This window comes from Hibiscus syriacus, unplaced genomic scaffold (genome assembly GCF_006381635.1).
Source record: "Hibiscus syriacus cultivar Baekdansim isolate YM2019G1 unplaced genomic scaffold, ASM638163v2 tig00110053_pilon, whole genome shotgun sequence".
NCBI lineage: Eukaryota > Viridiplantae > Streptophyta > Magnoliopsida > Malvales > Malvaceae > Hibiscus > Hibiscus syriacus.
Window position 1 is genome coordinate 766,015 of NW_024062577.1, and position 16,028 is coordinate 782,042.

The 16,028-nt window shown below is 32.0% G+C and overlaps 2 protein-coding genes across 2 annotated transcripts; both read left to right on the forward strand.

Annotated features, from left to right (window-relative positions):
• Positions 1–597: 597 nt before the first annotated feature.
• LOC120214166 (RING-H2 finger protein ATL33-like) lies at positions 598–1,372 on the forward strand. The gene has a single exon (XM_039212131.1). The coding sequence runs from the start codon at positions 598–600 to the stop codon at positions 1,321–1,323; it is 726 nt and encodes a 241-aa protein (XP_039068062.1). The 3' UTR covers positions 1,324–1,372.
• A 2,293-nt stretch (positions 1,373–3,665) lies between these two features.
• On the forward strand, positions 3,666–4,951 carry LOC120214127 (dof zinc finger protein DOF2.4-like). Its single transcript, XM_039212097.1, has 2 exons — positions 3,666–3,842; positions 3,971–4,951. The coding sequence occupies exons 1-2, from the start codon at positions 3,792–3,794 to the stop codon at positions 4,856–4,858; spliced, it is 939 nt and encodes a 312-aa protein (XP_039068028.1). The 5' UTR covers positions 3,666–3,791; the 3' UTR covers positions 4,859–4,951.
• Positions 4,952–16,028: the final 11,077 nt, after the last annotated feature.

The window sequence follows — 16,028 nt, forward strand, 5'->3', positions numbered from 1 at the left end:
ATATTATATAAATGAATTTGTATATATTATAAATTTAAAAATAAATTGAATCGAATTAGGTGATCAAAAGGAAAAACTAAAATTTAGTGATGATTTTGAAAACAAATATAGTTAGTTGACCAAAATAGAACTACTAGAATAATTGAGGGATCAAATGAATTATTATTCATTAATTATTATTTTTAACAATAATTAATAATGTGTATCCATTTTTAAAATTAAGTATTATGATCATAAATTATCAAAATTATTAACTATTATTAAAAAAAATAATTAATAAATAATAGTTAATTTGATCCTTCAATTATAATTAAAGTTTTATTTTATATTTTTAAATAATTAAAATTTTATTTTAATAAATTTATGGTCCTCAAATTTTTATTTTAATTAGTATTTGATGTAAATACAAATTTAAATAATCGTAACATGCGTTGCTTTGATGATTTAGGAGAAACTTGTCCCTACCACAGCCGCACATTTTCCCTTAATTATCGCTTTCGAAAATTATTAAAAAAATCGTATCAGCTCAAATAAAAAAAAAATACTAGCAGCTTCAACTTTAGTCTTTTACCGTCGTATTTTTTTCCTCCCCTTGTCATGGAGAACCCACCTACTGTTATCAGGCCACCGCCACCATCAACGCCGCCGTTACCGTCCTTCTTTCCGTCGTTACCACCACTACCACTTCCCCAGCCTGATAGCATCACTAACAGTACTATGATCCCCGGCCCACCTCCGCCGTTGCCATTCACCTCATCACCCCAAATATATCCCATAGATCAAAACGTAAACATCACCATAGTCACCATCAATCCACCACCACCGTTCCCCGATGCACCGAGAAGCGTCGATTTATCGCCACTCGAATTCATCCTTGCCCTTATGGTCGTCATAACGATCCCAGCTATAGTCTACGCTTTCTTCTTAGCCGTCAAGTGCCCTTCTTGGTCTTCCGATGAACGTCGTCGAGACAGCTCCGCCGAGCTTCCGAGGGACAACCGTGGAAGTTATATTGAAGTGACCGGGAGACAGAAACCGGTTTCGGGTCATAAGTACATAAAAGAAACGCATTCCAAAGATATTGGAAATGAATGCCCCGTTTGTTTATCTGTGTTTGCCGACGGGGAAGAAGTAAAGCAGTTGAATGGTTGCAAGCACTCGTTCCATGTTATTTGCATCGATTTGTGGCTTAACAATCACGATAATTGTCCGATTTGCCGGGCTAATGTCGGCGTTAAGAGGCCAAATAATAATCGTCGGCCGCCGTCGGCTAGAGAAAGTGATCATCATCAAGGTTTGCCTGATGCAGCCAGTCTGGTTTGACATTTCTTATGTAAGTTTTTGATTTCATTATAGCTTTTTGGCCTTCAATCTTCACCAAGCAATAGTAGTTATAAAATGAATGTTTCTGAATTTGAATACAAATCGAGTTCAATCCATTTGAAGTTTGGGTTGCGCAGTAATTTTTGTTTACTCAATTACTATGATATCTGGTTTGAGAAGAAGAGTGGAGGCGTTATAGATGGAAGTAATTGAGGCCAATTTTACTTTGCGATTCCTTGCAATCCTTTTAGGGTTGTTTTCTATTCATGATTGTGAATAGCAAGTAAACTTCTTTTTACCAGAAAGTAAAAACAGTCGGATCCCAAGGCTAAAAACCTAATTACCGATATAGGTGATAGTTGTTATTTAGGGAAATTTAGATAATCGTCGTTCAGAGTACATGACGGCAAACGTAGGTCATTTGGAAGACATGACGACCTATTAAAAATTATAGCATTCGTCCCAAATGAACAAATAATCCTTTAACTACATTATCTGATTTTTTCAACGCATTATTCCACCGATTTTGGCAATACTATAAAGTTGTGTATAGTTCAAAGTATATGAGTCAACGAATGAATGTATCTATAATAGTCTGTGAATTGGTCAAGGAAAATTCCCTGGTCTTTCATCAAGTATCCGTGCCTTTTGGCACATAAGTTGGCTCCTTAAACTCACTTGATTCCAACTCAAAAATGTCTATAAAATAAATTGAATTTAAAATAATCTAAAAACGAATTTTAATATGATGCAGTAAAATATAATTAATCAAAACAGTTTAACCTAAAGAACCTTACCATCAAACCCAAATGACTGAACCTTACCATCAAACCCAAATGACTAAACCTTGGAACAACATGAAAATTTTAAAACTCAAATGAATTAAAACCTAATTGATTAGACTTAAAATCAATCCTATCTAGGGGTAAAATTTGATTGAGTCTAGTTGAGTTAAGTATATATATTTTTTAATCAATAGAGTTGACGAATCTTATTTTATAACTCAAACTTTATATAATTTTTTTATGAATTGAGTTAAATTTATAAAATTATGGTTAGTTTCAAATTGAATTAAAAACATGAAATCAAATTAAAAAAATTATTTTTAAAATCTAGTCGAATTTTATTTATCTATAACCTTACCTAATTGGTCTCTCACAACATTATTTGGTGGAGTTATGCCATTTTCTGCTCATTGGACAAAAATAATATCCTCAAGATGGAACTAAATTTAGCCCATTCTACATCAGTGGATTTTGGACCGAAGATTAAGCTTACTGATATGTTCAGGACATCATTTTAGCTTTTAAATATTATTTTGAGTTAATTGCATCATATGTCCCTAAATTATAACGTTTATTTTAAATTAGTTTTTAAACTTTTGCATATTCTAATTCCATTCCCAAACTATGACACTCATTCTATATTAGCCCTTAAACTTTTGAATATTCCCATTTTATCCCCAAATACATCCAAATATATAATGAGTTTCAACCATAGTTTAATAAACAAATTCCAAACATATAATAATGTAACTTGGCCTAATGATTTTGTTATCATGGGATATGATTAGTATATACATATAGTTTGGAATGAGATTAAAATGTTCAAAAAGTGTGATGACTAATTTGTAATAAATTCATAATTTGAGAATAAAATTAAAATATTCTTAACTGATATTATCTTGTAATTATCTCAAACTATTTTAATTTAATTTCAGATGTAAAACTTTTAGTCTAATAATATTTTATATCTTTATCAATTTAAACTTGAATAAAATTAAATTTTTATTTCCTCCAATTTTTAAATCAAATATTATTTTACTTAAATTAAATATTCCTTAATCCTTAACTAATTACACTTATCTTAAATCACACCCTAATAAATACAATATTTTTCTCAACCCATTGCGCATTTTTTTAATAAATAGCACTTGTTTTATGTCATCAGACATTAACTAACGTTTTGCATCAATCTACTGTTCACTTTATCAAATAATGATTTAAAAAACAATTATTTATAATAATAATAATGATAATGAATTCCATATATGCTTAACATTCCAACATGGAGAATCAAACTACAACTATTTTCTTCTTGATCATTTTCCCCTCCCAAGTAGTGTGGATTCACTCCACTTCACTCTGTGAAGCATAAAGAAAGAAAAGATTTAAAAAAAAAAGCTTATAGGTTAAGAAACATCATCTTCTCCAAACCCCAAAAAGCAACAAAACAAAAAGAGATAGGAGAGAAGGAACAAGAACTTAATTAGTATATAAATCAAATATGCTATATATAAAGGACCTTCCTTTTAATTTCTCTTTCATTCCCACACACACCTCTCTCTTTCTCTCCAACACTAAATAATCTCTTGGTTGTTCTCTTTTATGTGATTCTCTCCTCAATCACTTGTAATCTCACAAAAACGCAACAAACCTTTACAAAAGGAAAAGAAACTTCAAGAAACTATGGTTTTTAGCTCCATCCCAGCTTATCTTGATCCAGCCAACTGGCAACAAGTGAGTTTTCGTTTGGTTCGAATTTGTTCTAATGGTTTCTTTCACAAAATTCAAAAGTTAAATACTTTTGTTAATATTGTTGAATATTCCATGGAGTTTATTTTGTTTCATTTTTGCTGTTTTCACAGCATCCAAATCATCAAGGTGGTGATGGTAGTGGCGTCAATGCTCATCAGCTTCCTCCTCCACCGCCGGCTCCACAGCCTCATGGAGGAGGAGGAGAAGGATCGATCCGGACCGGTTCGATGGCTGATCGAGCTCGAGTAGCTAACATACCGATGCCGGAAGCAGCATTAAAATGCCCAAGATGTGAATCGACGAACACCAAGTTCTGTTACTTCAACAACTACAGCCTGACGCAGCCTCGACACTTTTGCAAGACTTGCAGAAGGTACTGGACCAGAGGTGGTGCCTTAAGAAACGTTCCGGTAGGAGGCGGATATCGAAGGAACAAAAGGAGCAAAGGAAGCAGCTCAAAATCGTCAGCCAGCGGCGGCGACCAGAAAACAGCTTCGGGTTCTTCCAGTACGATTTCTTCCAACAGTACCGGAAACACTGATATTTTCGGCCTTGGATCTCATGTTCGTTCACCGAGGTTCATGGCTCCTTTGCATTACCTTGCTGAATTTAGCGGCGGTGATCATATTGGGTTGAATTATGGGACTATGTCGGCTCCACTCGGCGGGATGAGTGACTTAAGCTTTCAAATGGGAAATACTTTAGCCATTGGCGGCGGCAGGGGCGGTGCTACTCCCGGTAATTCTCTCTTGGCAATGGCCGGTTTGGATCAATGGCGGCCAACGCAATTTCCTTTCCTAAGTGGCTTAGAATCTTCTTCGGGGATGTACCAATATGGAAGTGAAGCCATTGTTGAGCATTCGAGCTCGATAGCCACCCAAATGGCTTCAGTGAAAATGGAAGACAATGGCAATAATAATCAGCAGGAACTCATCAATTTGTCAAGGCAATTTCTGGGGATTCAAGGATATGATAATTACTGGGGTGGAACTGCATAGCTTCAGGCTCTTCATCAACACAATTTTACTCACTTTCAAACCCTAGAATTTGTAACCTTTTTATTTATTTATTTATTTCACTAGAATTTGGTAGGTTTCAATGTATGAGTGTATCAGTTCATAGAGCTTGTATCAGGCTATACGTACTGATGGTAAAGTTCTGAGCGAAATATATATCTGTTTTTAGTTCCATAATTCCACGATTAATTCAAAGCTCTTTTAGTTGATTTTGGTATCATTTTACAATCTAAACTTTATTTTTTTTTCAACTTATTTTATCAGAGAACAGTCTTATATGATTGTCTCTATATATAACCATATCCGTCTACTTCGTATCAATATTTTCCCAAAAGTAGAATCTCTTTATATATATAGTGCATTATTATTTTTTGGGACGATAATTGAGAAAAAAGTCCTTCCCTTAATTTGTTTTCATCAGTTTTTTTTCTGGGTTTTGTACACCAAATATCTGGAAGAGGAGGATCTATCTGATAATCAAGTGAAAAGCATTCATTCTAAATGAAAAAAAGTGAATGATTTTGCAATGATTTTAGGACGTACGTGTTTGTTGAGCCATGATAAAGAGAGTGTGTGAAATGAAATCATAGCTATGAGTAGATGACAAAACAAACATTTTAGGTCTTAACATATTAATTATATGTAAATGACAACACTCTCAAAAGACTCCAAAATCTCCTCAAACTATATAACCAAAAAATCAACCTAGTTTTCTTAAATATATATATATTAAAAAGAAGACAGAGAAGAATAGTAATGACTAGGAGTGAATAAAATTGGCTTTAAAAATTAATTAATTTTTACTTAATTTAACATTAAAATACTACATTTGATTAATTTTTTTTCTATATTCAAGTCTATAAAATAGAAGTTAAATAACTCAAAAATTTTACTAACTAATGGATTTGTATTTAGGTTCGAGTCAAATCTCTCAACTCTATATAATATATATATATATATATATATATATATATATATCACATATGTAAAAATATCACAATATATATATATGTATATCATATATGGTTATAAAAAGACGTTTAAATTAGAATCGATTAATACCATGACATTATAAATATTTATAACTAAATTTAAACAAAAACTTGATTTGATTTAAATTTTATAAACTCCACTTGATATTTATAAAATAAGAAATAAAACTAATAAACGTTTAACTAAATTGGAGTCGATAGAATATTGATTCATAATAAGAGTGACATTCGGACAAGAGAACTAAGGAAGCGGAGTAGTGTTGCCTTAGTTTAGGTTTTAACATATTTGACTTTATTCTTTCTCGTAGCCTACTATCGTTGAATTCTGTGTATACTGCTCTTCATGTTTCCTCTTTTAAAATTTGGCCGGGTCTTACGTTTCTGTCTATATGCAGATATTTTTACGCAGGGATTTATTTGCAGGGATTACTTCCCATTACAGACGAGCATATGAAGACTGCATACGAAGATTGTTCAACTATGTATTTTATTTATTTATTTAAATATGCATTGCATTTTATCTTTATTTTTAATTTTTTTGACTGTCGGAGGTCTTCTACGGAAACTGTTCTCAACCTGACATTGAGGGACAACCTACTATCCTATTTCTCCCTTACCCATTATATATGGGAATAGAGTTTTGTTGTTGTTGTATTCGGACAAGAGAAGAGAATGTGAGGCAACTCCTAAGATTGAGGTGGGTGAGGAAAGTGTGTTGGTATATGCATGTCTCAGTATGAGACAAAGTACTGTTTTTGTCAGAATGTTGACCTGACAGTTGTGTCTTGGTCTCCGTGATTGGATCTTACATAGCACGCGCTTCATGGCTCCAGTTTTTCTTTTCTTTTTTAAATAGTAGAAGAAAAATCTATTACTACTATTCATGCTTTGTCATGTTATCCCAGTCTTTCCATTCGTTAATATTACTGACTCACTCTTTCACGGCTCCAGTTCCACTGCTTTGGCATCAACCACATGGCTTGACCTTGACTTCCTCATTTTTACCGTTTACTCTTTGCTTCAACCTCAAGAATCGAATTTTATTAAAATGTTGATCGCCTCTTCGTTTCTCTGATCGCTACTTTGTTAAAAGTGGTATGTCGAGACAGAAAGCTATAGAATATTGTGTTTTCACCCATCACGTTACTCCCCACCTCACCAAATCACAAGTTCAAAATTTGAAATTATAATTTTTTTTTGAATTAATCAATAGTATCCGATCTATTGACCGACTAATCCAGATCGGGTATTGCAGAGGCGATGACGACTCTCCAAACCTAGTTTGCTCTATTCCCAAACGTCAGGATTCAAACCCCTGACGTTACTTAAGGGTCATAATGTTTCATCCCACTAGACCAACTGATTGCATAAAATTATAAATGACTCACACAACGAGATATCATTGAAAATGGAACCGAGTGTATTTTTTTATAATATACTATCATTTGATTTATTTTAAGTGTTTAGACTGAACATTAAATGTACAACTATTAAATAAGAGAGAAGTTTTAAAACCGTAGATAAACGGTTAAATGTGTAATCTAATAACACATTAGAAAAACAAAATTTTTACTAATTTTGAAAATAGGTAGTTGAGGTAGCAATAAAGATGTGTTGGATTGTCAAGATCTTGGCAATAAGTTCTCAATTAGTATTCTTAACATATTCAAGTACTCTGTCAATAAGGTAATGCGATTAGGTTGAATATCAATCAAAGCAAGATTAATAATAATCGTGTCGGGTCAGGATTTACAAAATTGTATCTAGAAAAATTGAGTAAAATTAAGGTAACAAACAAAGTAAAATTAACCATAAACTCTCTTCATCATACTTAACTTTTATGGCCTCCAAATCTCAGACCAACTCCTTTAAAAATAATGAGTGTTGTTCCAAATGAATATGTACATTAAAAATCTCACATAATTCTTTTTTCTATAAGATTTTTTTCTTAAAATAAATATTTATTTTATTAAATAAATCTAACTACCAAATAATCTTTAATATCTAGAATTACAATAAAATCTAACTTAATTGTCAATTATAATTTGTGTCAAAATATAATAAATCTTTCAATTGACCTAAATTTCATCATGTTTTCAACAACTTCAATCTTTATGTAAGTCACATATCCGTTGAAACACCGATTTCAAATCTTCAACAACTTCAATTCTTACCCAATATACACTGAAGTATCACTGAATCAATTGAGAATTATTTTCCTACAACCGAAAAATCATTGTAACAAATTTATCTTGCAACTCTCCAAAATCGCTAACAAAATTTGTAGCAACAAATTCCTTGAAAACTCCACAGCCTGAACCATAGTTCTGATACCACTTGTTAGAAACTTGAGAGCGGGAAAATAATAAAAGGGATATTAACATAAAATAATACATGCAAAAAGACGAGATTTAACGTGGTTCAATATTGCCTAACTCCACAGATGAGATGGACAACAATCCACTATAAACGTAGTAAACACGAAGAATAATAATACATGATATTAAATGTATCCCAAAACTCGGTAAAGATCCCAAAACATGGTATATCCCAAAACACTCTTCCAACAACCCTACAAAATTATCTCTGCAACATAAACCCCTAAAGTTGCAAAGATCCTAAAAAATATTACATCTCTCCAAAATAATTATTTCTCATATTTTTCCTTAAGGTTAAGACATAATCTCTATTTATAGAGTCAAATACTTGGTCACCAAGAATTCTTTTTCTAAAAGAATTATTGCCAAAAATAAAAATTTACTTTATTAAATAAACATATATACCAAATAATCTTTAACCCCTAGAATTACAATAAAATCCAACTTATTTACCAATTATAATTTGGATCAAAATATAATAAGAATAAATATGCTGTTTTAGATGAAATTTAAAAGTTAAGTTTTTGACATACATAACTCAATGACGATCTTGTCCTCCAACACAACCTATAGAAATTCATTGAACAAAAAAAAAAAGGTAATTGTGATAACATCTTACGATCTTTGTTGTCATTCTTTCTTATCGTTAGTGTCAAAGACATTTTATCTAACCGAGCAGAATACTGTTTAAATCTATCTACAGAAGAACTGTCTCTATCTTTACCTATCATAGCACAAATCTAACGTTGCAAATCAACAACATAATATCATACTTTAATATCACCATTATTGTAATAAAGACACCAATATTTTCCGTAAAAATATCTTAAGTTAAAGATAATTACTTGATTATCAAAGAAACTTGCTTAATAAAGATCTATTTAAACTAGGTTTCGTACTTTTAATCAACAACCAGTCACACATGTAAGGGTGTCTATTATGGAATTTGAATTTTTCTTATATTAGTTGTCCATTTTATTATTGGTGTACATCCGGAAATTTTATTTGTACTCACCCTATATGAATTTTTTTTATTGTTAATATATATGTGACCACCCTAAAAAATGATTTCTAGATCCACCATTGTCAACAACTAATAGCAGAAGTTTAATGCCAATAGAATTCGGGTCACAAAAATTATAATAAAACTATAACAATTAAATATTATAAATACAAATAATTATTTTAATTTAATATAAAAATAAAAATGGCTTTTCAAAAAAATAGTGTAAAGTTGCATTGAAATTAATGTACATAATTGCACTAAATTTGCAGTACTTTTGTGTATATCTAGGGTCTTAATACAGTTAAATTTTGATTTAAAAAAGAAAACGGTTTCATCTTTAGAAAATAATGAATTAATCTTTCAAATGTAAAATGATAAATACTTATATAAAATCGTAGCCATTCTACTGCCCTTTCTAAAATGTTTAAATTTCCGGTAAATGTGGGTTGGTGTTAGCAGAAAGCAGAACAAAAATATTCAGCCATATGGGTCTAAATGTACAATTAAGTAAACAACATAAAAGGTGCATTCGCCAAAATAAAATTGGAAAATTGAATCAAACTCATGATTAGAAATCATGGCTGTTGGTCCAATTGCACATAAACCACAAACATCAATGATATGCATTATACAAGTAATCAGATGACGATTAAATAACTCTTAATTCAGTCGTATGAAGGATACATGCAGAATTAATCTTATAAATTTCTAGTAGTAAATTTATAAAATTTTAGGAATTTAATAATAATAAAAAATTTAAATTATATAAAAATTTAAAATTCAAAATACAACGGTTCCGTAAATCACTTCGATCCATCCTTATCTATATCGAATTAAGCTACCACTATAATATTAGAAGTTAGGGAATCTGGAATTGGGTGATGTTGAAGGAAAGGAATAGGAGATAATGTTTGAGGGGTTTGCTTTTGCAAGAACCGAGGCTGCTTACCAAGAACGAATAAAGCACATTCAAGACAGTCAAAGGTAAAGCCTTTTCTCTCTCCCGCTCTCTCTCTATCTTCTCTCAGTCAAGACAAATAACAAGTTATAGTATTGGTTAGTCCATTTGAAAAAATGTGTTATATATAAGTTGTTTCAGAATGATCCCTAAATCGTTGAAATTAACATTTAAAGGAACCGGTGGAAGAATGAGGACGGAAAAGACCGTACAGAGAAAAGCAGTAGAAGATAATTGGCTCGGAAATCCAAGGGAGAAAACCAAGTCTAAAACTGTGTGTAGTGAATGAAATTCCATTCTCTTGATGGAGGCACAAGGAGTTGTGTGCAGCTTTCACTTTTGCAACGTACGCAAAAACATGTAGTGTCCATCTGATTTGATCAGTCATTTGTTGTTGAAAAACTACTATTCTACAAGGAGAGACTGAGATTCCAACTTGTTATTCTTCGTGATGAGTCCATCACGTTATCCCACATGTCCTCTCAATCATACCCATGCATGCATGCCCATGAAGTTTTAGATTCCCAGTGCGCTCCCACTCATTCACTTACATCTAGAAAGGAGACGAAATAAATAGTTAGTTATTCGAATTCAACTCAGTTAACTCTTGATTCGAATCGAATTTGATAATTTTAAATTTGTTAGCTTTCGATTTGATTCGATTCGATTCTAACTTTAAACTTTTCGAATCGAATCAACTTTAAACTTAATTCCCAATGGTTTGCTAGATCTCTCTCTCGACCCCACCTAAAAGCCCCATATTTTTAAATTATGGTTGAAATCATATTCAAATAAAATTTAAAAATACCCCAAATTCATAAAAGTTATTAAGTGAAAATAGTAGTGTCATCTCTTGCTTTCATAAGCCATAAGTATTTCCTTTTCCTTAACAAGGTAAAAGAACAAATCTTTTGCAATCAAATTTCAAAACAATGTTGTTAAGGGAAAACCTAGGGGGGAGTTTCCCATTGCCTTTGCCTAGAAGAATCTTTGGGTATCTTCATTTTGATCTCTATCCCTCCATTGTTGTGGCTGGTTTTGGAGTTTTCTTGGCCCCCCACTGATAGATGTCTTCTTTTAGGCGAGTAGCATCCTAAGATGTCACCTTTTTAGCTGTCCTAAGAAAAATATGAATAAAGATGACCAAGTAATATCCCCTTTCTGGTTGGCACTATTAAAACACCATTGTAGAATCATTAAACGATTTTATAAGTTAAATAAATGTTATTTTTTAAAATATTTTAAATTTGAACAGTTGTGTCAGTAAAATGTGCATTGTTAATTTCTAATTTTTTAAATATATATTACCTTGTAATAACTCAAAATATTAAAAAAACCCATCATGTATCGATAAAGTCAAAAAATTTCAAACATGATGTGATAATTTAAAATAGATAAAAATGAATGATGTATATATTTTAAGAACGAAATCAATTTTAAAATAATATTAATTTTTTAATATTTTTAAATAAAATGTATAAATACAACCGAGTAGCTCCGCCTACGCCAATGTGCATCATTAGTTTTTGTTGTTTGTCTTTGGTGCATATGCCAAATCTAGGTGGGCATTCCGTGCATAGATATATTTATTTTCTATATGATTACATTTCAATCTGGGTCCAAAACATTATAGTTTTTTTTAATATAAATTATTAGGGCTTAATTATTAAGGCATCGCGTATTGACATCGACTTTTTTATTGGATGCCAATTTATGACTCACAAATGCACGTGCATGAATATTAACATTATCTTTCCGTGTTATTAAATTGATCGTACAAAGAAAATTAGTGAATGTGGAATGTCTTACCAACTTTGCTGCATTGTTCTTATGATTGCACTACGTGTACCTTTAATCAAGCTTAATTTGATAGAGAAGTTTGCATAAACAAATTGATATAGAAGCATGTGATTTTTGCATGGAAAAGAATTTCTAATTTTTAACTAAGTATATCCTTAATTATTGGATTTAAAATAAGTGGGTTTTAAATATTTATGTGTACAAATCAATATATAAATTAATACAATGAATAAATTATCTAAACTCCATCACACCCTTAAATCAATTCAATCTCATATCCTTATATAGGTTGTATTGATAACAATACAAATTAAACTAAACTCAATCAACATATTTAATACTTATATTACATACAATAACATATAATGAAATAACAATATATCATCACATAAAAGAGCAGTGATTAAGGCAGTTTATTCACATCTCAATGATAATTGTCTTAATTTGTAACTTGACTATGTACAAGAAACAATAATAATAAATAATTTAATGACATGCTTTTTAGTATTTGAACCCTTTCTTTTATTCTTATACAGGTACAAACAGAGCCCACATTGTAACAAAAAAATTAGAGCCCACATACATTGGTGGGGGAGCACAATATTTTGTTTGACCCATCATTACCAGTAGTCAACGAAGCAAATTAAGTTAATATAATTAATGCTTAATTAATTTGATTAAACAACAACTGATTAAGAAGAATTAGTAATTGAGTAAGCAATTAGCGCAAAGTCTCTTATCAATTTGTGGAGGGTGCGGCGAAGAATACGCTATCAGATGCCCCCCATAGCTTGAGGGTTTAGTGTACACAAAGGTTGGTTTGAAATTTGGAAGGAGGGCTTAAATATAAATATTAGCAGGGCCGGTTTTGGGCCTGTGCGGGCTGCCCAACCACACAGGGCCCAATTTTTGTAAAGGCCTCCAAATTTTTTTAAATCTTTTGTATATATATATATATATATATGTATATTTAAGATGTTTGACCCAATAATTTTCAAGTCCAAGGCCCACATTATTACATGAAGATGTTTTTTTATCACTATTTAACGTTTTCTTATAGTTATAATAAATTTTAAAATATTAGTGAACTTCTTTTTATATATAATATTTTAGTTTTAAAAGGCCTATTTTACTATTACTATTATGGCATAGGGCCACCAAAATTTACAAGACGGCCCTGAATATTAGATTCACTAAAATTATATACGTGATGATAAAGGGAGTGGCTCTTTGCTTTTTCTTGAAGTTTAGGTGGTTGTCTAGCATTGTTAGCGCAACTATGAGTGCTTTATGATGCTTTGGTACACACTTGATGACTTGAAGGCTTTGTTATTGTCACATTGGAGTTGAGACAGATTTTCAAGAGCCTTTGTTAGTCCTAGTAGAAGTGAGAACAAATCATAATGTGTTTTGTTTTTCATTTACCCTTGTCTCTAAGGATGGCATATTCAGAATTTTAGGGACTAAATCAGTGTGTTTTGAAAATTTTGTACGTGCTAAAAATTATAAAAAGTTGAAGGTCTTATAGTGTAAATTACCCATGGATCGTTTAAAAACCCTATCTCTCCTTCCCCCAAAACCAGCCGATTTTTTCTTTCTTTATTTTTCTCCCAACTTTCTCCATTAACGTTACTTTGTTTAGCTTTTGGTTGCCGTTCCTTTGTCCGTGAATTGCATCGCCGGTACCTCGTTGTTCGTCATGTCATTTTCGTTCGCTTGGTGGTCTTGGTTTTTTTATCGTCATCGATGTTAGTGTTTTTAGAGGGGAGAAGTTTCGGTTTTGCAAGAAAATCCAATTTCATTATTCTTTGTCGCAAACCAACCCCGGTAAGTAGTTTCTCGTGCATCAAAAAGTAATTTTAAAATTTTCAATAAAAAATCGACCAACATAAAGGTCCCCAAGTGCCCCTACATGTCACCGAGCGCGTTTGAGATTGTTCCAACAGTTTTTAAATCCATAACTAACTGAACCTGTTTGTTTTTGGACCAAACCAATAGACCGATTGACCCGAACCCATTGACCTGACGAACTCATTGACTTTGACCTGACATGACCCGTTAACCTTTGACTCTGACCTATGACTTTGACCCTTTGACTTTCTCTGAAGACCCATATCTTTATGTTTTTTGACGTCCTAAGACCGTTTCCGCAGTTCGTTTTGCCAAATTCTAACATGAAAGCCATGTTTTACGCTATTTATCGCTTAAAGTCTTAATTATGGTAAGTAAAATGTGATATTTTAGACTCACTCTTAGGTGTTATTTTCTGAAGGTATTCGTGTGTCTCCAGACTGCTCTCCAGTAAATCCTCATCACTCTCATTCCATTCGTTCATCTCGAGATACGTATAAGTTTTATTTAGTGACTTTATAGTTTATTTATTTTTAGTTGTTTGACATCCGTTTTAATATAGGGGGTATTATTTTTAGGTCCTCGCTTCGTAGGACCTAGTGCGATCGATCGTAGGAAGCATAAGGCTTAGTCTGTGTTGAATAACTACTAACGGTGTATCCCGTTGACCTGTTTGATATATTTTATATGTTATGCTATTATGTTGTGTATTGTTAGCTATAAGCATGCTCGCAAATTAAATATGTGTGTGTGTTTCCTGAATAATGTTGCATCATATTTAATATGTATACTGATGTGTCCTGATTCTGTATGAGATTATACCACCGTCCTGATTCTACATGGGATTGTATCCCCATCCTGATTTTGCAGGAGATTATATCTCCGTTTTGATTCTGTATGGGATTATATCCCTGTCCTGTTTCTGCATAAGATTATATCCCGTCCTGTTTCTATTTGGGATACTCTTCGGAGGGCTAGATCCCCATCCTGATTCTTGTATTCTAACTTGGGTACCTCTTCGGAGGGTTATATATCCATCTTTTTATCCGCAATGAAAAATACAATTGTATATTAATGATGTTACACTCTAATGAATAAATTTTTGATGTTACCGTTTAAGCATTATTTGTGTTGTTATATATATATATATATATTGATATATGTTCTTCTATAGATGATACACTGGACTTTTTAGCTCACTCTTTTAGTTTCTGCCTTTTCAGATCCTTTTAACTTTTAGGATTACGACCTAAACGTGGTGGATCGTTTAGTAACACATTTTCATTTCACTCATTGTATGGATGTTTTCAGACATTATGTTATTCATTTTCCGTTGATTTTATATACACTTATATGAGGTTTTGGGATTCTATGTTTTACGTGTTTTCGACATTCAAACTCGTATATTTGCTTTTAATATGAACTAATACTTTTTTAATCAGATTTATACTAAATTTCTGACAACACATGTTTTAATATGTAATTTTCATGGTTTCTATGAATCTGAAACATTAATGTTGTATTCAAGATTCAATCATAACGTCTAGACCTAGTCTAGGGGTTAAATTTAGTGGTATTAGAGTCTAGGTTTAGTTCTCTGACTGTGTTACCCATCAAATTTTATTGTTCCATAAAATAATTGTTTCATGCATAAAAAATTTTGGGTATGAGAAATATTTTTTGAAATTTCTATTGACTGTAAAATTTTTGCTAAATGATTATAAGCTTATCTGTTTTCAAACATGAATGTTCTGTTTTGAGACTCCAGTATCGGATCTGACTTTAGTTTATGTGTACTATTTTATTTTAGACTCAGTAGATAGCATGTCACCTTGTAGAAGTCAACATCCTTCTGTACTATCCCGTAGATTTGGTAGCATTCAAGGCCGTGGAGGCCAAGTGACTGATTCTTATAGAAATCTATATGTTCCTAAGGTGGAGTCGTCTGAGGGACATACTTGAGCATCTGATTCTTCTGATCTGACTAAGCATATTGAGTATACATCTACCACTAAAGACAGATCTATGAATGATTTAGAGGATGCTACTGTTTGTCGAGTAGTATTGTGTTTACTTCAGAGATTTGCTTGGGTCAACGAGAGGACACTATTATTATTGTTTCATTAACTATGTTGCATAACGGAGTAGAGTATTTCAGAGGGCTTAC

Coding starts and splice junctions, on each gene's coding strand:
- LOC120214127 (XM_039212097.1), top strand. CDS start 3,792: ATGGTTTTTAGCTCCATCCCAGCTTATCTTGATCCAGCCAACTGGCAA. Junction 3,843..3,970: donor ATCCAGCCAACTGGCAACAA/GTGAGTTTTCGT, acceptor CTGTTTTCACAG/CATCCAAATCATCAAGGTGG.
- LOC120214166 (XM_039212131.1), top strand. CDS start 598: ATGGAGAACCCACCTACTGTTATCAGGCCACCGCCACCATCAACGCCG.